This window comes from Bos mutus, chromosome 3, assembly GCF_027580195.1.
Source record: "Bos mutus isolate GX-2022 chromosome 3, NWIPB_WYAK_1.1, whole genome shotgun sequence".
Taxonomy (NCBI): Eukaryota; Metazoa; Chordata; class Mammalia; order Artiodactyla; family Bovidae; genus Bos; species Bos mutus.
The window spans coordinates 90,278,837-90,301,915 of NC_091619.1; the positions used below are offsets into that span (position 1 = coordinate 90,278,837).

The 23,079-nt window shown below is 44.6% G+C and overlaps 1 protein-coding gene and 1 non-coding gene across 7 annotated transcripts in view; both read left to right on the forward strand.

The window, feature by feature from the left end:
- The window catches only part of YIPF1 (Yip1 domain family member 1), a 40,099-nt gene extending 20,726 nt beyond the window's left edge, over positions 1 to 19,373 (forward strand). The window contains exons 8-10 of one of the 6 annotated variants that reach the window (XM_070368019.1): positions 303 to 485; positions 4,752 to 4,882; positions 18,959 to 19,373. In XM_070368019.1, coding sequence (XP_070224120.1) covers positions 303 to 485; positions 4,752 to 4,841 — 273 coding nt within the window. In that variant the 3' untranslated portion in view covers positions 4,842 to 4,882; positions 18,959 to 19,373. The other 5 variants (XM_070368018.1, XM_005903593.3, XM_070368016.1 and 2 more) reach the window with 5 other exon arrangements.
- On the forward strand, positions 11,270 to 11,341 carry TRNAE-UUC (transfer RNA glutamic acid (anticodon UUC)). Its single transcript has one exon. It is a non-coding gene; the product is annotated as a tRNA-Glu (tRNA).
- Positions 19,374 to 23,079: the final 3,706 nt, after the last annotated feature.

Below are 23,079 nucleotides of genomic sequence, written 5' to 3' on the forward strand. Positions count from 1 at the left end.
CAGCTGGCATCATTATTTCTAACCTAACACTGATGTGCATCTGAAAAAATAACCCCAGAATTTAGAAATTTTCTGGGAATGGGGGCCGGGGAGCCTAGTTCCTTCCGTGCATCTTGGGCCCTTCATTAGGGAAGCGTTCCCCTCGGTCTGCACACGGGTGGGATTTCTGTGGGCTGTGCTCGGAAACCCAAGTGGCAGCAAGGGCTCCACTGCTGATGGGCTCCCAGGCCTTTATGAGCACATGTGCCTGGAATGAACAAATGCCACTCTGACAAACCCTCCCCACCCTCCTTTTCTTTCAGATACTGTGGATCATCCCCCAGAAAGCGGTCCGTTGGGTTCTAGTTATGATTGCCCTGGCCATCTCAGGCTCTGTCTTGGCAATGACCTTTTGGCCAGCTGTTCGTGAGGACAACCGACGCATCGCATTGGCCACAATTGTGACGATTGTGTTGCTTCACATGCTGCTTTCTGTGGGCTGCTTGGTACGGTCTCGTTCCGATGCTCTTCTGGTGTGCTTTAGATGCCACGCTAAGACCTCAAACTGTCAGACACCATGGTTCTTTAAAAGCTGGCTCCCTGGAATAAATATTGTTTTAAATAGGCTCTGCTGGATGAGAAATAACAGTCATGAGAATTTGGTTGTAATCTCTGAGTTTACCTAATTTCTTTTTTTTCTGACTTTACCTGATTTCTGAAGTTTGGTTGATATTTGGTGTCTGGCTAGAGGAAGTAGGGATGAATGAGTATCTTCACTTAAGGCTGGGGAGCAGGGGTCCGGGAGTTCCACCTCTGCATGCCTTTGCTGGGTTTTTGCACATATTTAGATGGAGAACTTGAGAATGAAGTCAAAATAGAAAAGATAAGTTATTTTTAAGATGAACAACATTTAAAACAATGTTTAATGTGTTTGGGTATCTTTTTAGGAAGAGCATGTACTTTTTGAGTTAGACGCATCCAGGTTAAAGATCAGCTCTATCTCTCACCAGCTGTGTGAACTTGGGCAGGGAACCTAACTTCTCTGGATCTCTTAATCTGTAACGTGGGTATAATAGTTCTTGCCACAGAAAACCGTTCTGAGGATAAAATAATACAGATAAAGCACTTAACCTAGAACTTGTCCCGTAAATGCCCATAAGTTAGGTCCATTTCCTTTGATCTTAACGAGATACGGTTTTTTCATTTCTATACACACTGTGTATGAAATTTGCTGCCAGTAGCCGTAACCAGGCCTGGTATAGGTTTTTTAAAAATTTTGAGTCCAAGAATGTTAAGGTCGTTGATGCCCATAGGAAGATGTCCACACAGCACACGGCCAGACCGTTGGTCAGGCTTTGCAACAGGAGTTAATATATCTTTGGCACTATCCGATCTTTAATATTTTCTCTAGACAATCATAGTCTCATTGAGTGCTTTAATAAGATCCCAATACTTTATCATTCAACAAGTCTCCTAGAAAGTACCAAGTTCTGAAACACAGGGTTGGTTGACATGCGTTTTACATGTGCCTAAGCTTTGACCCCTTGAGACAGAGGACTCGCAGCAGAGTGACACTCTTCATGTTTGGTACTTGGAACCTCCGGACTGATGCGTTCAAATGCTGTGACCCTCCTGTCTGCTGAGGAAGAATGTGCTTTTCATTGAAACTGACTCTCTCGATGTAACACCTCTCCCTGGCATCTTCCCATCTCTGTTTAGAATTTTGTGTGTGTGTTACATTCCTTGTTAAGAAGTTGGTGAAGGAAAGGAGGCAGGAGAAAGATATTGCCATGTTCAGTTCTGTAAAGAATAGAGAGGAGCAAGGCAGACAGGGCTGCAGAGCAGGGAGGTAGTGTTGTTAACACATTTAATTTGGTACCTGCAGCCAGGATCTTTTACCTCCTGTGCCTACTACTCCCTCTTGGGGTAAACGACACTGAAGTTAGGGTTTACCTGCCCATCTTACTACTCAGCAGTTTTCTAAAAGAGAGCATCATAACCAAGTAGAAAGAACACTGGACTGGGAACTTCTTGGCATTGAGTGCCTGGGCTTCCTTTTCTGTTAGGGAGATTTATATTTCATGGGCTTTAGTGAGACTCGATGAAATGGCTGTGAAAACCCTTCACATACTGTGATAGTTTTTTCAGATGTAAAGAAGTTATTAAAAGAGGCCTGGGTTATCAGAAATTGCCAGGGCCACTCTGTGGCCTGTTCTGCCGAGTCCTCCAGTAAGAGTGGTCCCGGGTCACAAAAAAGGGCAGTGCCCTTTCATTGATGCCTCTCCCTGGCGGCTTCCCATCTTTCTCCTGAACTTCTTACCCATACACAGAGACACACACACATACACACACACACACACACACACACACACAAATATGCCTGGTTGAGAAGTTGGAGGGGAGAAGGAGGCAGGAGAAAAGACATTGCCCTGTCGGGTTCTGAGGGTTCTGAGAAATGGGGCAGGTTGGATGGTGGAGCAGGCAGCTAATCACAGGTACAGGACTTCTTGGAGGGGAGGCACAGTTTTCTCTCCTGGAGGAAGGGGAACTGTCTGTTTAGCCAGGAGACCACCGTGCTTGGGGTTCTGTTGTCCACCCTGGAGTCGGCCGCCTCCGTTCTCTTCTGGGGGAGTTGCACAATGCAGGAGGGTGGAGGCAGACATTAGGAGACAGGCTTTAGTCTCAGCTCCATCACTCCTTACATTTTTGTTTATTAGCTTGCCCCTCTGGACCCTATCGGATACGACTGAGCGACTTCACTTTCACTTTTCACTTTCATGCATTGGAGAAGGAAATGGCAACCCACTCCAGTGTTCTTGCCTGGAGAATCCCAGGGACGGGAAGCCTGGTGGGCTGCCATCTATGGGTCGCACAGAGTCGGACATGACTGAAGCTACTTAGCAGCAGCAGCAGCAGCAGCTGGACCCTACCTCCTCACTTAGGAGAAGTGAAGACATGGTAGCATTTTTGCTGTTGTAAGGATGAATGATGCATGCAGTCATCATCACTGTATGGGAGAAAAAGTATCAGGGGAGTTATTTGAGCTGAGGGGCACTGGGTGAACTGGACAGCTTGGCCTTCTACTCTCCAACAGGAAACATGAATTGGTGTGTTTGCCTCAGGGCAGTGAAGTATATGACAGCCCCACACCTGCCGAGGGCTCCTTGGCGCTTGTACCTGCACTTGATCTAAGTTGATCCTGGAATACGCCTGGCAGGGATGACTAAGGAGGCACTAGAGTAGAGGGTGTGTTCTTGGCTGGTATGTTTGGAGATGCCCAAACCTATGTTTGGCTCCTCTGCAGGCTACCATCTATTGGGTCACAGAGTCAGACATTACTGAAGCGACTGAGCATGCATGCAAGCCTATGTTTGAGGTGGTTACAGCTACAGATAGAATGTCTGTGCCCTGTTTGTGAAATTAGTTAGGGATTATTTTTACAGCTCTTTCATTCTGCAGATAAGACTTGTCCAAAGTCATAGTGTGAGTTCCTAGCAGAGCCAGGTTTAGAACCTGGGCTTCCTGGCTTGTTCTGTCTGGTGAGGGTTTCCTCCAGGAGCCTGGAAGTGAGTTGCTATTCTTGCATCCTGGGGGCGTCTTGGCCCAGAGCACGTGCGAGATAACTGGAGGGGTCAAACGCGAGCAGTGTGGGCTGGCCTCTGCTCGGGTTAGTGCCATTCTTCTCCTTCTTCAGAAAGCAGAGCTGCTGGAAGTGGCTCTGGGGAGGAAGGCTTTCAAAACTAATAGCATTTCTCCAGGAAGGTGACAAACTAGAGGGAGTCTGCAGCTAGAAACTTTTTGAAATGGACTGTTGAAGCGCTAACTTGAAATAGAAAGTGCCTTGGGGAAACTCCAGTGCGATGTGTTGGCGCCCCCTTCTGGCTGATAGAGGGTAGAGCTGGTGAGATGGTTCCTACTGATTTTTTATCTTTTTCACCTTCCTGAGGTCCCTGCTGCAGGCAGGAATGAAGCGCAGGCGGTGGTCACGGATTTATTAATGGGTTCACCTGTCCTTCGAACAACCCTCATTCAAGGCTATGAGACTGGTATTTTCCTGGGCTCACATTAGGCTTCTCAGACACCAAAACAGGTGGGAAGATCCTCCTTAATGTTTTCCAGTCTTCCACCTCCTTCTGATTTTTGACAGTTAAATTGTAGATGGTGAGTGGAAGCACTTATCAAACCTTTCATTTCCAGGCTGAAGAATTAAGAGGTAGAGGCTGCCTAGCACTTTCTTTGAAAGGTCTTTAGAGGGAGCCGACTGGTTTAGCAGCAGCCTGTCTTGGTTCAGTTCATTAAGTATTGATTGTTTATATAGTGTGCCAGGCCCTACATGAGGGGCTGGCGATGCAGAGACGAGAAGGACATGGTCTTCGGAGGAGAGACTGTGGTGATGAACAACTTGAGCTTTGTAGTTGGAAAGACGGACCAGTGAGTCCTGCCTGCATCTCTTGCTGCCATGTGTGCCTGATCAAATGACAGCCTCCCTGAGCCTCAGTTTCTTCATCTGTCAGATGAGAGTAATGAGAACAACCCCACCAGACTGTTAGGAAGATTGAGTCATAGGTAGCAAGTGCTTAATAAATGGTAGCAAACATTTAAAAGGCGTGCAGTCGAGTACAAGACAGAAATAGAGACAGTTCAGTGATGACCAGAGTGGTGGGGGAAATCTAGGGGCCATGAGAGCCCAGAAGAGCTCTTAGCGTGGAGTCTAGGACATTGACCTGGACCATTATTTTTTAACTCTCCTCCTGGGTCTCCCTTTCCTGCAGGCCTACTTTTTTGATGCACCAGAGATGGACCATCTCCTAACAAGCACAGCTGCCCCAAACCAAACAGTTGTAGCAGCCAAGTCCAGCTAAAGAGGAAAGCAAGAGAGTATCTTTCATCTTCTCGCTGTGAGGTACAGTAACAATGGGCAGGGATGTCAGTCCTGTTGTTAACATCAAACATCAAGAGGCCCGGACCCTTTTATCCATCAGCATGATCCAGTGTGGTGTGTGTGCACATGCGTGTCCATGTGTATGTCCCTCTTGCTGAGGCTTCAGTGGGAAAGTCTACTCATTTGGCTTTATCCATTTGGGAAACTTGACTGAGCGACTAACACTTTCACTTTCACTCATCTGTCTTTATCCATTTGGGAAACACAAGCTCCCAGATTCTTCTGTAAGAGGAGTTCCTGCTTTTTGGCTCCAGCATCTTCTCTACTCCCTGTCCCCTCTCCAACAGCACAATATAGATTTATTCCATTTGATTACAGTCTGATGGTTCTCTCCAGTTTCTCTGTGACTTGTCAGGCTGGCCTCAGACCCTGAGTATGACCTCTCTTTAATTACTCATGCAGTTCTCTGAAGGTTACCAGTTCTCATGCCTGGTTTGTTTTCTGGCCTCTTTGATGATTCCACTGTCGGTGGTTAGCCTAGGGTGTCAGAGTACAGGAAGAAGACCCCGATCCTCCTCGGCTGGTCTCTCGCCTCCCCCTCCCACTCCTCAGTATTCCGAGCCTGCAGCCTTGCTGAGTTGCTGCCATCACCGGAACGCATCCTGCCTTTGCACTAGCCAACCTAGTCATCTGAACTGTTCCTTCCCTTCCAGCAGTCATTGCTTACCTTGTGATCCCATTACGCTCTCTATTATATGTCACTTTTTAAAAAGATTTTTTTGGACCATTTTTAAAGTCTTTATTGAATTTGTTATAATATTGCTTCTCTTCTGGATTTTTGGCCACAAGGCATGTGGAATCTTAGTTCCCCGACCAGGGATCAAACCTGCACCACCTGCATTTTGAAGGGGAAGTCTTTTTTTCTTTTTAATTGGAGTACAGTGGCTTTACAGTGTTGTGTTAATTTCTGCCATGCAGCACAGTGGGTCAGCTGTACATATACATATATCCCCTCTTCTTGGAGTCTGTCTGCCACAGGCACATACCTGCAGTGAGAGGTGTATATTTGAAGCATTTACAAGGACTGTTGTCAATCCATGTAGTAACTATTAAAGCTTAATTCCTTACTTTTTAATGAAAGAGAAATATTCATAGACGTTCTATTTTCCTTCCACTACCTCAGTGGGTTGTTTTTTGGAACCCACTGCCTTAGAATGAACATGTGGTAGCTTGTTTGCATAACTATTAAGTTGTCTGCATGCTTGTCCAGCTCATCCTGCAAATGGACTCCATTAACTGTTAGCAGAGAAAGCCTCAGGGCAGGATCTGAGGTCCACGGGGAAGGAACTCTGTTTCACTCACACTCCCAGGTCTTGGCTTAATGCCCACCTGGCACAGACAGAGCAAATGCTTCATTACTGTTGAGTAGATGGAGGTGACTTTGTAGGATTCAGGCAAGAGTCAGGATATGGGCTTTTACCCAGAGGTGTCTTGGCTTGCTGAGTCCTGGATCACCATTTACACTCTCACTTGAAGTTTATTTGAGGCACTGGGGACCTAGATAATCAGCTACAGTCTGCCTCAAGGCACCTTGGTCCATGGGTAAAACAGCTCATCAGATAAGGACCAGGCGGTGGGCCAGGCTCTGTGAGAAGTGCCATGGCCAAGCTGTTAGTTGATGGGCACTGTGGGAGCACAGAAACACTGGCTCACTTGGCCTGGGGGAAGACTTCACAGAGAGGGTCTTGCTTGAGCAGAAGCAACTGATTGCCCGTTTTTCGGAAGAGCAGTTGGCTTCCCGTGGTTTTTGGGAGACTGAAGATGCAGGCCATTCACTGAGACACTGCCATGTGCTGTGGACTCACATCACCTCGAGCAAGGAAACCTGAGCTCAGCTGCAGAGGGACAGAGGTGGAGGACACATAGCTGTCTGGCTGTCTGCCTCGCCTCGGAACACCTGACATCGACCTGGAGAGGGGCTCTCGCAGCCTGCTCCTGGGCTGGGACTTCAGTTCCTTCATACAGTTTGGTTATGATGTCTCCAGACCAAGTGTCCCAGGCGCTGTCAACCTTAAGAGAGTCAGAAGCTGGCATCTGGGAAGAGCCTAGCCCTCAGGGCCCTTGCTGACCCCCCATCCTGATTTTCACAGGTTCGATGTCTCTGGGCTTTGCTCACATCTGTGAACTTGGGTGTCAGTGTCTCCGTTTGGGTATCCAGTCTCTAACCACTTCTACAGCCCTCTGCTCTACCAGCTGAACTGTCGAAGGGTGCTGGTGTCAAGTCTCTAAATGAGATAGTGACAAACAGTTTCTTTGGAGCCTCCCTGGCAGAAGCACCAGTTGCGTTGTCAATGAGAAGGGCTGCCCAGAGCCCTGAACCCTGCAGATTTATGAGCTGACTGTGCCTCCCACTGTAATCTCTGGACTCCCAGCTTTCAGGAAAAGGAATGACTTTTTATCTTGCAGATAACCTTCCTCGTGTAAATCTGTGCATCGGAGGGCTTAGCCTGAAAGGAATTGCTGGGAGAGCATTAACCCCTTCTCTCCCTGGAACCTCAGGATCATAGAGGAGCCTCCGTTACTTGTAATCAGGGACGCTACCCCTACATAAGTCATCGGGATATTTTAAAGAACATTTTACTTTCTTCTTTCCTTCCTTCCTTCCTATTTTATATTTATCAGGTGGTTCAGATGGTAAAGAATCCGCCTGCAATGCAGGAGACCTGGGTTCAATCCCTGGATTGGGAAGATCCCCTGGAGGAGGGCATGGCAACCCACTCCAGTATTTTTGCCTGGAGAATCCTCATGGACAGGGGAGCCTGGCGGGCTGCAGTCCATGGGGTTACAAAGAGTTGGACATGACTGAGTGACTAAGCACACAGCACATCACCTTAGAGCCAGTGCCATTTCTTCTCTGAGCCAGGACCCTGGTGAACCTAGGGAATCTTACTTTGGCTTGAGGGATGGAGTGTCTGAAGGACCGAATCCAGACTGGGACTGCCTTCCCAGGGGCAATGACAAGTGGTTCTATCCAGAGGAGGGCGACTGGCATATAATTATACTGCTGTGTGATATGGGCTTTATTAAGAGATGAGCAGAGGGCTTCAGGAAACTCCTTTGTAATTAAAACCCTCCTGATTTGATACCCAGGGTTTATATGCAATTATCCTTTCACTCACTCATGTCAAGAGTTCATTTCATAAGCCAAAACTTCAAATGTTTTTACTAGGTTTATACACATCCGTTCTTTTATTCTGAAATCAGCTTTAACTCAGTGCTATAATCCCCTTTAACACAGCATCCAAACTGCATGATTTCACAGCATAGCTAATATTAGCATAGCTAATTCTTTTCCACACCACGTCTGCAGTGTCCCTTCCCAGAGAAGCCATTTTCAATTCCTGGGCTATTTCTTTCTCAGTTTTCTTCTTTGTTCCCTTTCTTTGAGGAAAGTTGGAAGAACCTGCAATGGCAAGTGGGTCAACACAATAATGTTTTATTCTTTTATTTGATTTATTTAGTGGAAAATGTGTTGTTGTTGTTCAGTCACTAAGTTGTGTCTGACTCTTTGCGACCCCATGGACTGTAGCACTCCAGGCTGTTCTGTTCTCCACTATCTCCCAGAGTTTGCCCAAATTCATGTCCATTGTTGGTGATGCTATCTAACCATCTCATCCTCTCCTGTCCCTTTCTTCTTTTGCCTTCAATCTTTCCCAGCATCAGGGTCTTTTCCAGTGAGTTAGCTCTTCACATCAAGTGGCCCAAGTATTAAAACTTCAGCTTCAGCATCAGTCCTTCCAGTGAATACTCCGGGTTGATTTTCTTTAAGATTGACTGGTTTGATCTTCTTGCAGCTCAAAGGACCCTCAAGAGTCTTCTCCAGCACAGCAATTCAAAAGCATCAATTCTTCAGCCCTAAGCCTTCTTTATGGACCAACTCTCACATCCATACATGACTAATGGAAAAACCATAGCTTTGACCATATGGACCTTTGTTGGCAATGGTGATACCTCTGCTTTTGAATATGCTGTCTAGGTTGGTCATAGCTTTCCTTCCAAGGAGCAAGTGTCTTTTCATTTCATGGCTGCAGTCACCGTCCGCAGTGATTTTGGAGTCCAAGAAAATAAAATCTGTCACTGTTTCCTCTTTCTCCCCTTCTACTTGCCATGAAGTGATGGAACTGGATAACTGGATGCCATGATCTTGGTTTTTTTTAATGTTGAGGTTTAAGCTGGCATTTTCACTCTCCTCTTTCACTCTCATAGACTGAATTGTATAATGAATCCCTAAGTACCCTTCCCCTCTTTTACTTTCAACAGTTGTCAACTCACAGCCAGTCTTGTCTCATCCATATACCCATATATTCTCCATCTCTTTCCCCTGTATTGTTTGGAAGCAACTCTAGAACATCCTGTTCTTTCATACATAAACATTTATATTCTGTATCTATAAAAGATACTCTTTTCAGGGACTTCCCTGGTAGTCTAGTGGTTAGGATTCTGCACTTTGAATGACATGAACCTGGGTTTGATCCCTGGCCAGGGAACTAGATCCTACAAGCCACATAGTGTGGCCAAAAGTAAACATAAAAGGCTAAAACAATCTTAAAAAAAAAAAAAATATATATATATATATGTATGTATATATATGCGTATATATATATGTATATGTGTATATATATACACACACACACACTCTTTTCAAAACCTAGCTATAGTACCATAATCACATTTTAAAAATCATAATTATTTAATATCAAATACATTCAGTGTTTGAATTTCATATTGCAATTGGGTAGTGTATCTCTCAAATGCCTTTTATTTGTTTTTAAAGTTATTTATGTATGTATCTGATGGCACTGGCTTTTCACTGCAGCAGGCAGGGCCTCTGGTCTTCTTTGTGGCACACAGGATGTTTTAGTTGCAACATGTGGGGTCTGGTTCCCTGACCAGGGATCAAACCCAAACCCCCTGCATTGGGAATGTGGAGTCTTAGCCACTAGACCACCTTAAATGGGAAGGCACCTTAAAAGCCTTTTTTTTTCCTTTTTAATTGCAGGATAATTGCCTTTAAATGCCTTTTAAATTATAGAGTTCTATTCCATCTCTCTCTTTCTCTTTCCTTTTGCCATTTATTTGTTGAAAGCTCATTTATCGTGTATTTTGCTGATTGTTTCTCCATGGTTATCATTTAACATATAACTCTGTCCTCTGTTTTCTGTGAATTGATGGTTGTATCTAAAGGTTTGATCAGATTCAGATATGATTTTTTGGCAAGACTACTTGATGTGTGCTGTAAAATTCTTCCATCCATAAACTCATAATGTCTAATTATCTCTCTGTTTGATATTAGAAGCCATTAATAAGCTATGCTTAGATTCATTGATTCAGTAGGAGTTTTAAAACAATCATATTTCAATTCTATCTTTCTTCCTTTATTAACTAGAATATTTCTTTAATAAAAATTTCCTTTCATCTGTTTGGGTGTCCATTGATACAGTTTATGTATAAGAAAAGCAAGATAAATGATTGTTTTCTTTTTTACCTGCTTTCAAAATTGTAGTTGGTTCACTAGGACTCTGCAGCAATGACCAATTAGCTTCAGGCCATTGCAAATATAATGCTTATTGATGCTCAGATTGTCCTATATTTGGACACCAGTTGGCCCCTGGGTCTTGTTGGCACACTCTAGGAGTCTCTGTTAACTGCCTTGCTGTCTGTTATAACCAAATGTTCTCGGCTCATTTTGAACTTTTCCTGTTCCAGACCCAGACTGAGCCATTTCTCTAAGGACTCCTGGTTCCATTCAGTGGGGAATGGAATTTTCAGGTCACAATCTGGATGCTAGTGTTGCTCGTTGCAACTGGCTTGGTCATTGTTTTCAGGCCTTTTCAGTGTGTATGGCTGTTGTTTGCTTGATGGAACATATGTGAGTTCATACTGATACTTCCAATTCCTGTTCAGTGCTACAGAGTTCTTACTAAATTGCTTTTATCATGTATTCACATCTCCTTTCTCCTGTGTTGAAGATTTCACTTCTCACTGATACCATTGGTGATAGAATTGGACTGCCACATAAGTGTGTGCTCAGGTGCTCAGTAGTGTCCGACTCTGCGGCCCTATGGACTGCAGCCCGCCAGGCTCTTCTGTCCGTGGGATTCTCCAGGCAAGAACACTAGAGTAGGTTGCCTTTTCTTCCTCCAGGGGATCTCCTGACCCAGGAAATGAACCCAAGTCTCCTGCATCTCCTGCACTGGCAGGTGGATTCTTTACCACTGCACCACTTGGGAAACCCCTCACATAAGTACTTACCTGTTTATCTACCGTGCACTCATAATAATCTAGTAATAAAAGTTCCAAACTACCTTTAATTACTGGAAATGTTACTTTAAAATCTTTGAAGGGAAATCCCTGGCAGTCCAGTGGGTAGGACTCAGTGCTTTCACTGCTGGGGCCCAGGTTCAATCCCTGGCTGGGGAACTAGGATCCCACAAACTGTGCAGCATGGCGTAAAAAAGATTAAAAAATTAAAATATTTGAAGTTTTTTAAGTTCTAGAGTATGCTTTTTCCTCCCTTGTCTGCTTGGAAACTTCCTATTTATTCTTCAGGACCTACTTTAGATATTCTATCCTTGATGAAGTTTTGCTTTACTTCTCCAGATAATATTACTTACTTATTTCTCTGGGCTGTGGTAGAGCTCTTTGTATGTTTCTCTTTTATGGCCATTTTCTTATTAACTGTGATTTCATAGACTGAGAGTTCCTTGAGGTCAGAGATTTATTTACCATTATAGCCCCAGCACTCAGCAGGCATTTGGGGAAAGCTTGATTTTGAACAAGGGAGGATTACATACATACCACATGGCATTCAAAACTTGGATCATTTGCCAAGTTGCTTGGAAACTCTTGTTGTTCATTGAGGACTGGGCCACTGGTGAATAATGGAGATAGGTCTTTACCTTCCCAGATTTTACAGCCCAATGAATTCTTCTTTTTTTAATTTATTTGGCTGCTCCGAGTCTTAGTTGCAGCACACAGGCTCTTTGATCTTTGTTGTAGCATGTGGGATCTAGTTCCCTGACCAGGGATTGAATCCCCAGGCCTACCCTCTGAGTTGAGAGCAGGGAGTCTTAGCCACTGGACCACCAGGAAAGTCCCCTACAGTCCAGCTTTATATGTCCTGCATCACACAGACTAGCAGGCCTTGCTAAGTTAAAGAGAGAATCATGACTTTGGGAACTTCTGATTAGAATACCTCAGATGAGGCAGTGGTCTGACATTGTCCAGCTTGGATGCAAGGATGGGGCCAGGAGGGGAGCAGGGCATGCCACAGAGGGGCTACCACAGTGGGAGCCAGAAGTGACCGGGAGTCAAGTCTTAGGCCTGAAAGTGGCGAAGGAGTCCTGGCTGATGGTGACATTGTGGACCGCATCTGGCCCAAAAGGTATCTTACTTGCTATCCTCAGCCTAAGTGCCAGGAATTCCAGCCTCTGCCCCACAGGCCACCTAGTAACAGTTAGTAGTGGGAGGAGGGAATTTTCTGTCTTCATGTCATTGTCCAGTCTTGACATTAATTTGGAACAGACAGCTAGAAAGATGAGAAAAACAGAATTTTTCATGATTTTTTCATGACTTCCCTGTGGGCTGGCTTGTCCTTACCTTTACTAGGCATTTCAGAACCCAATGCTGATGTTTACCAGAAGGCCAATCAGGACTTTAGGTTCTGTCCTTCCATCACGTTATACCATTCACCCTTCTCCAACCACTTTTTACAGCTATTTGGTTGGCAACTTTTCCCTTTTCTAGAGCAGGTAGATTTAGGCAGATCTGCCCTGCCTCAGCATCACCTTTGTGGTGTGCTTAAATGCTGACCCTGATTGTGACGTTTCCCCTGATGAGGTCCTCAGGGAGGCCTGGCTCATTCTCTTAGGAGGAAGGCCATGCATTAGGAACCCCTCTCTGCCACATTCCTTCATCTTTCCTGGGTTTGACCATATCTCTACCTGTCTTTCCAAGTTCCCATTTCTTGCAAATCTTCAACCAAGCGTACCAACAGATGCCACAAATTCATCATGTTCAAAACCAAACTCATCTGCCCAACTACTAAATCTTCTTACATTTTCCTGTCTTAGTGAATGGCACTACCATCCACTCCTGACTCCAGACCAGGTTTGATTCTTTATCATGCCCTTTCGTTGTACCTGGCTTCCCTGGTGGCTCAGATGGTAAAGCGTCTGCCTGCAATGCGGGAGAACTGGGTTCGATTCCCTGGGTCGGGAAGATCCCCTGGAGAAGAAAATGGCAACCCACTCCAGTACTCTTGCCTGGAAAATCCCATGGATGGAGGAGCCTGCTGCTAAGTCACTTCAGTCGTGTCCGACTCTGTGCAACCCCATAGACAGCAGCCCACCAGGCTCCCCTGTCCCTGGGATTCTCCAGGCAAGAACACTGGAGTGGGTTGCCATTTCCTTCTCCAATGCATGAAAGTGAAAAGTGAAAATGAAGTTGCTCAGTCGTGTCTGACTCTTAGCAACCCCATGGACTGCAGCCTACCAGGCTCCTCCACCCTTGGGATTTTCCAGGCAAGAGTACTGGAGTGGGGTGCCATTGCCTTCTCCGAGTAGGCTACAGTCTATAGGGTCCCAAAGAGTCAGACATTACTGCGCGACTTCTCTTTTCATTGTACCTTGCATAAATTATGTTTTATATATTTGCTTATCCCATAGTTTCCCCTGCTGGACTGTAATTTTCTTGAGTTAGAACCATGTTTGCCTTATTATCGTTGTATCCAGTGCCTGGCACATGAGTCCTCCATCAGTATTTGTTGGATAAATTAAGAAATCTACCGAGGAATTTCCTGGTGGTCCAAGGGTTAGGACTCTGTACTTTCACTGCTGAGGGCCCAGGTTCAATACCCAGTCAGGGAACTAAGATTCCATAAGCCACAAAAAAGAAATCTACCTAGCCACTCAAGCTAGAAACCTCAGCATCAATGTAGATTCCTTCCTCTTATCATCCACATCTTATCTGCCAGCAGGACTTGTCTATGCTACCTTGGAAATATTTCTCAAATCTGCCCTATTAGTACCATACCCAGCATTAAGGACCTGATCATCTCACATCTAGACTATGGTAATAGCTTGATGGGTTTCTCTGTCTCATTTCTTTTCCTCCTTCTGATTTATCCTATATGTAGCTCAGTCGTGTCCGACACTTTGTGATTCCATGGACTGTAGCCATGGAATTCTCCAGTTAAAAATACTGGAGTGGGTTGCTGTTCCCTTCCAGGGGATCTTCCCGACCCAGGGATTGACCCAGGCTCCCACATTGCAGGCAGATTCTTCACCTGCTGAGCCACCAGTGTGTGTTATGTAGCTATGAGAGTCTTTAAAATTTATAAATCTGACTGAGCCTTTGACTACATCACTCTTATACCTAAAAACTAATTTTTTTTTTTTGGTCTCCTGTCATCTAAATAAGAAAACCCAAACTCCCTGTATTGCCACAAACTACCCCTAATCTACTTATCCCGCCTCATATCCTGCCATTGTCCCCTGTATAGCCTTAAGCTTGTCGTTGTTCAGTTGCTTAGTCGTGTCCGACTCTTTGCAACAACATGGACTGCAGCACACCAGGCTTCCTTGTCCTTCACCATCTCCTGGAGCTTGCTCAAACTCATGTCTATTGAGTTGGTGATGCCATCCAACCATGTCATCCTCTGTTGACCCCTCTCACCCTGCCTTCCATCTTTGCCAGCATCAGGGTCTTTTCTAATGAGTCAGCTCTTCACATCAGGTGGCCGAAGTATTGAAGCTTCAGCTTCAGCACCAGTCTTTCCAATGAATATTCAGGGTTGATTTCCTTTAGGACTGACTGGTTTGATCTCCTTGCTATCCAAGGGACTTGCAGGAGTCTTCTCCAGCACCACAGTTTGAAGGCATCAACTCTTTGGCGCTCAACCTTTTTTATTGTCCAGCTTTCACATCTGTACATGATTACTGGAAAAACCATAGCTTTGACTAGATAGACCTCTGTTGGAAAAGTAATGTCTCTGCTCTTTAATATGCTGTCTAGGTTGGTCATAGCTTTTCTTCCAAGGAGCAAGCGTCTTTTAATTTCATGGCTACAGTCACCATCTGCAGTGATTTTGGAGCCTAAGAAAATAAAGTCTGTCACTGTTTCCATTGTTTCCCCATCTATTTGCCGTGAAGTGATGGGACTGGATACCCTGATCTTAGTTTTCTGAATGTTGAGCTTTAAGCCAACTTTTTCACTCTCCTCTTTCACTTTCATCAAGAGGCTCTTCAGTTCTTCTTCACTTTCTGCCGTAAGGATGGTATCATCTGCATATCTGAGGTTATTGATATTTCTCCTGGCAATCTTGATTCCAGCTTGTGTTTAAATAAACACAGTCATCCCACAGCTCCTAAATCTTTTTATGTCCCTCCATATTTCTTTTTATTTTCTTTTTGACTGTGTGTGCAGCATGTGGGGTCTTAGTTCCATGACCAGGGATCAAACTTGTGCACCCTGCAGTGGAAGTGTGGAGTCTTAACCACTGGACCACCAGGAAAGTCCCTTCCATATTTTCTTTTATCTTTTCTTCTCTAGCACCAAACAGAGCAGTCACAAAGAAGAATTTGAGGAGACTGGGTGAAGGTAGCTTTGGGATCTGTGTCCGAGGAAGTCACTGGGTTTCCAAAGAAATGGAGAAAAACTTTAAAATGTCATCTCTGATCTAGCAGTAAGTCTTCCCTGTAGCCTGTAAATCAGGACTCAAAGCTCTAGGCTTGGAGAGCTGGTGGCTGCAGACTGCTCTGGTGTCGAAGTTATCTCTCTGAATCCTTCCTGTATTGGGGGAAGCTTTGTCTTGAGAGTGACTCTTTTTGCTCTTCAGTTCTCTTCGATGGGTTTTGGAGTGTGGCTCTTTTGGACATGGCATCCGCTGTAGAAAAGCAGAACAACCAAAGCCATCAGGAAGATGGATGGAATGGCCCCAACACCCAACATCTGGGTGGTGCCACACTGAAGCCTGATCATCTCCTATTTAACAAACAAGAGTTAGATGTGGTTGAGACCCATGTCATTCAGCTCTTCGTTATGCTGTTGGTTGTCATTGTGACTGTGCGCTGATTTGGGGAGAAATACAAGGGGGTGGGAGGCTACTTTGGTGCCTGGCATTTGCTTCTCACAGTCACGTGGTGTGCTTCACATTAGGCACGCCCTTAATCCCTGAGATGGTTCCATCTTAACTGGGGTGCTTTTCTCTGGCTTGTGTACAGATTACCCAGATGAGCCGCTGCTCCCCTTGCCATCCTCAAGTGGCTAAACAGTGTGAACTTTGGTTTGGATTCATAGTGAGTCTGAAAATTTGTCTTTGGTGACCTGACTGTGGGCAGCTGAATCTAATGGTTGCAAAATAAATACAAAATGCAAATAATAATAATGTCTGTGTCTGTACTTCATGACTTTGACCTCAGCTTCTTTGCTGTTTTACTCTCAGCCTGCGGCGGGCTGCTGGGAGTCTTGACTTCACGTGCTAACTTTTGGGGTGTTGGGGTTAGAATGAACATCAGAATTTCTCCTCCTCTAAGTATTTAACAGTGCTTACCAGGACTTTCCTAGTGGTCCAGTGGCTAGGACTCCACGCTCTCAGTGCAGGGGGCCCAGGTTCCATAATACCTGGTCGAGGAACTAGATCCCACATGCCTCAACTTAGGGTGCGCGTGCTGCAACTGAAGATCTCATGTGCTGTGCCTAAGGCTTGGTGCAGCCAAGTAAACAGATATTAAAAAAGAAAAGAACATGTTTACCTGTTACCTATTTTGACATACACATTTTGGAAAATTCTTTTAGAGCCCTCTGAGCGCCTCTTCTGGGTGGCATTGCTTCCTGTCTAGAGTTCATGAAAGGGAGAAACCAGTGACACCTCAAAGACACTTTTTTTATACTTTGTGTTCAAAATGCATACCACACACACCTGATTTCTGCCGGGTCAGGACTGCTGGCTGCCCTCTGTCTCTGTTGTCTTCTTCGGCACCGGAATCCCCTGTGTATTTGTTTGTTGCGTCATGTGTCTGCAAGACAACTGCAAAGACGCATTTAGAGTTAAAAGGCTGAAGATGCAGGTCATCTCCTTGGATTGCAAGGAGCTCAAACCAGTCAATCCTAAAGGAAATCAACCCTGAATATTCACTGGAAGGACTGATACTGAAGCTGAAGCTCCAGTACTTTGGCCACCTGATATGAAGAGCCGACTCACTGGAAAAGACCCGGATGCTGGGAAAGATTGAAGGCAGGAGGAAAAGGGGGTGACAGAGGATGAGATGGTTGGATGGCATCACTGACTCGATGGGCGTGAGTTTGGGCAAACTCTGGGAGATGGTGAAGGACAGGGAAGCCTGATGTGCTGCAGTCCATGGAGTAGCTAAGAGTTGCATATCACTTAGTGACTGAACAACAACACAGAGATAAAGAAAGCTGTGCACAAATTCAGGCTAATTTAGCTGATTAAGGTCACTTTGGCAAACCTCCTATCAAATGCTGAATGTCACCCCCATTACCTTATTCAACAAATATACATATATTATACACCTACTGTGTGCTGATCACCTTTCTATGTACTGGGGCAGTGAACAAAACAGACAAGGTCCCTGATCTTGTGGATCTGACAGTCCAGTGATCCTTGCTCAGGGGTCACCAGCCTCAGCCTCACCAAGGCAGCCATTCCTTCTGAACTGCTCATGCTGTGAGAAGGGCCTCTTCGGTTTTCACTGGTTGGTCCTAGCACTAACCCTGGGCTCTCAAATCAAGTCTAAGCTTCTTTCCCTTTGATAACTTCAGATGTTTGAAAGCTGCTATTCTGCGCCCCCTGACTTTTCTCCAGCTAAATATTTCTTTTGTCTTCAAGTACTCTTCAAAGAACCTGGCCATCATACTCTCCAGTCACCCTCTGAACTGGTGCCCTGGTTCACTCTTTCTTGAATACTTAACTTCTGCTGCCCAAGGCAGTGATTCTTACACATGTGGATCCTGTGAATTCCCCTGTACAAGCCATCTGTCATCTCTCCTTCCTTTCTCTCACCAAACGTGACAGGATATTTCTCTTATTGAAGACCAGAAGCATATTGTAAAATAATATTTATATATATTATATATGTAGGTTTCTGTCCCAGTTCCTGACAAAAGCCCCTAAAGCTCTTGTGAATAGGGGTACTAGGAGAATCTTCTGTCCTGATGTTTGGTCTTTGGTACCAGTTCCTGACAGAGAGCCCCTGAGACCCTTGTTTCTTGAGCTATAGAAGTATCTGACAGAACTCCTAAATCTCTTGGAATTTCCTGGGTAGTAGAGCATTTTGGGTTCTAACTAGGAGACTTGGGGGCCCCTGGATGGGGCTGATCACAAGAAAGCAAGCCATGATCAGAAGCCTGGAGCTTTCATCCCTAATCCCTGTTCTCCATAGAGAGGAAAGGGACAAGAAACACAGTTACTAATCAATCATTGACTATCACTTCATGTCAATCTTCATCTATGGATGAAGCCTCCATAAAAATACCCAAAGAACTAGGTGTGGAGAGTTTCTGGTTTGGTGAATACATCCATGTGCTGGGAGGGTGGTGTGCCCCCAAATCCAGGTGGACACAAGCTTCTGCTCCTGGGACCCTTCTAGACCTCACCCTATGTGTCTCTTTATCTGGCCATTCATTTGCATCCTTTAAAATGTCCTTTGTGTATTAGCCAACAGTAGTAAGTGAACTGTTTTCTTGGGTTCTGTGAGCAAATTATCAAACCAAAAGAGGGGATTGTGGGAACCTCCAATTTGTAAGCTGAATCAGGCAGAAGTCATTGGTGTAGAGTCCTATTCCAAGGCCACAGGTGTGAGGCCTTGCATCAAGGCCTGAGAAGGGGAGCCTAGAACCAAGGTCACCTCTGAAATTGACTGAGCTCCTTCATAACTGTTGCCAAAGTTGATGTCCCCTGATCATCACCAGCAAGTTTCCTGACCTAATGTGTGTGTATAGTCACTCTGTCATGTCCAACTCTGCAACCCCATGGACTGTAGCCCACCAGCCTTCTCTGTCCTTGGAATTTTCCAGGCAAGAATACTGGAGTGGGTTGCTATTTCCTGCTCCAGGGAATCTTCCCGACCCAGGGATCAAACCTGAGTCTCGTGTCTCCTGCGTTGGCAAGTGGATTCTTTACCATCGTGCCACCTGGGAAGCTCCATATTATTAAAAAATGTCCAGCCTAGTACTCACTCTATAGCACCCTAACCAATCACCTAATGCCAACCTTCCAGCAGGAATTTTCTTTGTCTTGAGGCTATAAAAATTGGCTACTAACCCACAAAAAGCGTTGGCTGTCCCTTGAGCCAGCCTGGTGTTCTAACAGTGTCTGGTCAACTTTCCCTGGTCTCAGGAGGTTGGCCCTCTGTGCTTGCAGTGCCCACATCATCTCTGCTGTTTGTTCTTAATAAAGTCACTCTCTCCTGAAATGCTCTGTGTCTGGGAATTCTTCTCCAATCTGCCTTCAGACTGCCATGACAGTGGGTAACCTGGGGACCCACTGCTTGCAGTTAGCATTAAGACACTTAACCTGTAGGTCTGCACTAACTCCAGGCAGTTAATATAAAAATTGTTTAATATGGGAAACCCACATATATGGTCACAGAAGTATGGTAAGTGTTCAAGTAAAGAAAAACAGTGAGTTTTTTTCCAGGCACATATAAATATCCAATTTTGATGGGCAAATTAGTTACTACTAAGTATTTTTAAGTATGAATTTTTAAGTATACATTTTTCCAAAAATATATTTAGAGATTCATTATACAGTGGTCAGAATTTAATTTTTAAGTAAGGATTTTAGACATAACCAGCATCATAAATTAGCACCATCATCTCATGAAAGAGAGGACATTATAACATCAAAGGATCTGGAAGGGCATAATCTCAGTACTAAAAACTTGAATAAATTTCCTTTATGAAAAACCGACTGCTACTTATTCTTTCTCACCTACCAAGTACCAGGGAAAACTTCATGAACCAACCAGCATCACCCTTTAGGAAGCCACTGCCCTTGGGAGCCCCATGTAGCCCTGCAGAACTGCATTCAGCTGTAAAAGAACCCAGAAAAACAGTGGCTTAAACAAATTAGCAGTTTTATTTTTCTCATGTAAATAGAAGTTTGGAAACAGTCTCAGGTTAACATGGCTGCTCCATGAGGCCATCAGGGACTCTGCCTTCTATTTTCTTTCTTTTGTTCAGCAGGCTTTAGCATGAATTTGTCATCATCTGATCCCAATATGCCTGCTTCCTTTTCTAGCAAAGTGGAGGAAGTGAGGAGTCCAGCTCTAAGCTTAAAACCTATGTGTCGTATTTCAGACCCAGCCATAGGCAATTATTAATTCATAGCATTACCCACTGCTTCATGGGAAGGTACAGAGCCTGTGCACTGCACCCTCTGAGGGGATCTGCAATCAAGGGCTCTGGCCTCACTCTACCATCACCCCAGCCTTAGCCCAGGCTTCTTATGGGGGCAGGGGGACCTAGCCATGGCCTCTCTTAGGTGCCTCTGCAGAGACCAACTTACTGGCTGTGGGGTGGTGGGGGGAGGGAAGGGGGCAAGTGTGTGGCCTTGAAATGTTTCCTCCACTCTAAATGTGTAGTACTAAAAAAAAAAAAAAAAAAAAATGTGTAGTACTTTTCCACTCTCAGCCCTTCTCTGCTCCCTTCTCCCCGCCTCTGGGTATGCAAAAAGGCAGGAGCCTTTTGTTTAGGGATCCTTCAGCAGTGAGACAATCCTGATTATCTGTACTAATCCATCTGACTCTTGCCTGGTACTGTGCCAGGGAGAAAAATGGAACATTTGGGGAGCCAGCACTTTCTCCTGTTTAGTCTCTTGCTTAGACTGTCACAATAAATGAGTCAATCATTGACCGTTAGTTTCATTTTTACTACTTTACACAGATACTTGGCACCTTAGCTCTTTGCAGCTCAGCTCAGCTTTTGACAGGTGAAAAGAAGGGAAAGGGCAAAAGGGGTTGGTTGGCCAGTTGAGTTGACCTGACTTTTGGTGAGCTTTCTCCAAAGCCCCACTGCTGTCTTATGCTTGTATCTTATTGGTCAGAACTGGATTACATGGTCATCTCTAGCTGCAAGGGAGGCTGGGAGGTGCTTCTTAGCTGGGCACACTGCCACCCTAAGTGAAACCAGAATGAGTTTAGATTGATAACTATTACATCTCAGAATCTTCTACTTTTAGAAAAGATCATGGATGGTGGTTTGACATTGTCTGTCTGATTTCACTGGTTGGCATCATGTAAAGAGTTGAGAGAAAAGAATTCTGGGAAGATGGCAGTGGTATTTTTAAAGTCTCCCTGAATTCCCTCATTAAAAACAAAGCAAAACAAACAAAAAATAGAGCAACTGGGATAGCAAAACCAAAAACTTTTATGGACATCTGTAACAAAACTGGGAAACAAGATAGCACCACAAACCCCAAAATTCGTGTAGGTGGAAACTGCTGTTGGCTCAAACAGTTGCATGATATCAGCATTTTTGTGGAGAGAAGGAGGGAACCAAGAGTGTCTGAGAAATCTGAAAATCAGAGAACCCCAAAATAGTCAACAGGTACTCCCTGGAAAGTACAAAGGGCCAATAGAATACCAGCAGCTGGAACTGAGGGAGAGAGGGGTTACACAACGCAGTTTGCGGCTGACGAGAAGAAGGGGTCCAAAGTAAGGACTGAAGAAGCTGGAGTAGCTCAGGTGCTGTGGACCCTCAAAACCAGCCAAAGTGTCTTTCCAGGATACCAGACGAGAAACTTCAGGGACCAGGCTACAAATAGGGTGAAAGTGAAGTCGCTCAGTTGTGTCCGACTCTTTGCGACCCCATGGACGGTAGCCTACCAGGCTCCACGGTCCATGGGGTTTTCCAGGCAAGAATACTGGAGTGGGCTGCCATTTCCTTCTCCAGGGGTAGGCCAGGGATATCTGGGACAAAGGAAAGGGAAGGGCCAAATGAGTGGGGGAGGGGAACAGAGCCAGAAGGTCTTAGAAAGTATGAAGCCATTCATTTGAACACTTAATGGAAACATAGACAAGGAAGCTGTAGAGCCTTGAATGTAGCAAAGCTATCCTAACTCACTCCTCCCTGCTAAGTGTGCAGGAAAATTAATTTCATATAAAAAAGGAACAGAGAGACTGCAGTCAAATCTCATAAGAAAACATGAGAACATGTTTTCTGCTCATGAGAACATGGGGCAGAAAAACATCCTTAATGAAATGAAAGCATTCCAGAAAGACATGCCCACAAAACCAGATAAAAATTGTAATTTCAAAATGAGCAAAGGTAAATTAAGGAAATAGTACAAGATATGAAAGACAAGCACAAGTCAGAAATAGAAAGCAAAAATTAGGTATTCAAACTCAGGAAAGAATTATAAATAAAAGGGAAAACTCATTTCACAAGTGAAGACTGAACTAGAAGGAATATAAGACTAACATAGATTTTGCACAACAGATAATGCCTTAAGGGAGTAAAACTTGGAAAGAAGAAAAAAGTTTAAATTGCAGCATGAATAAGAGAAATCTGAGAATTCAGAGTCGCAAAAAGTCGCAAAGGTCGCAGAGTCGGACATGACTGAGCGATTGAACTAAACTGAACTGAGAATTCAAGAGAAAATGACAAATAGAGAATATAGGCAGACTTACTATCTAAATTTGTAGTATATTTGTCCATGTAGGGAAAAGAATAACAGGACAATGGAGGAGAAAAAATACATTTAAAAAAAAGCTGTATAAAAAACACTTTCCTAAAAACAAAAAGACTCAAGACTGTGAGGGCATGCCTTGTGCCTGGGGAAATCAACCCAGATCAACACCGAGACATAGTAAATTAGTGGGTTTTTTTAAAGAAAAAATACTTGGGGCATCCAGGCTAAAAGACAGATTCACTTATACGGGAAAGAAAATCAGGTTGTGATCAGACTTGACAACAGTGCTTTATGTCAGGAGACTATGGAGTAACAATATGTTTAAGATACCTGAAGAAAGGAAGGGTGACCTAAGGATTTTGCATTCAGCCAAACTGACTTTCAGGTGTGACGGCCAAAGACAAAACGTTATCAGCATGGAAGAACACAGGGATGATTCTCTTCACCTTGCTGAGGCATCTTCTAGGGAACATACTTCAGACAACCAGACTAGTGAGACATTGAC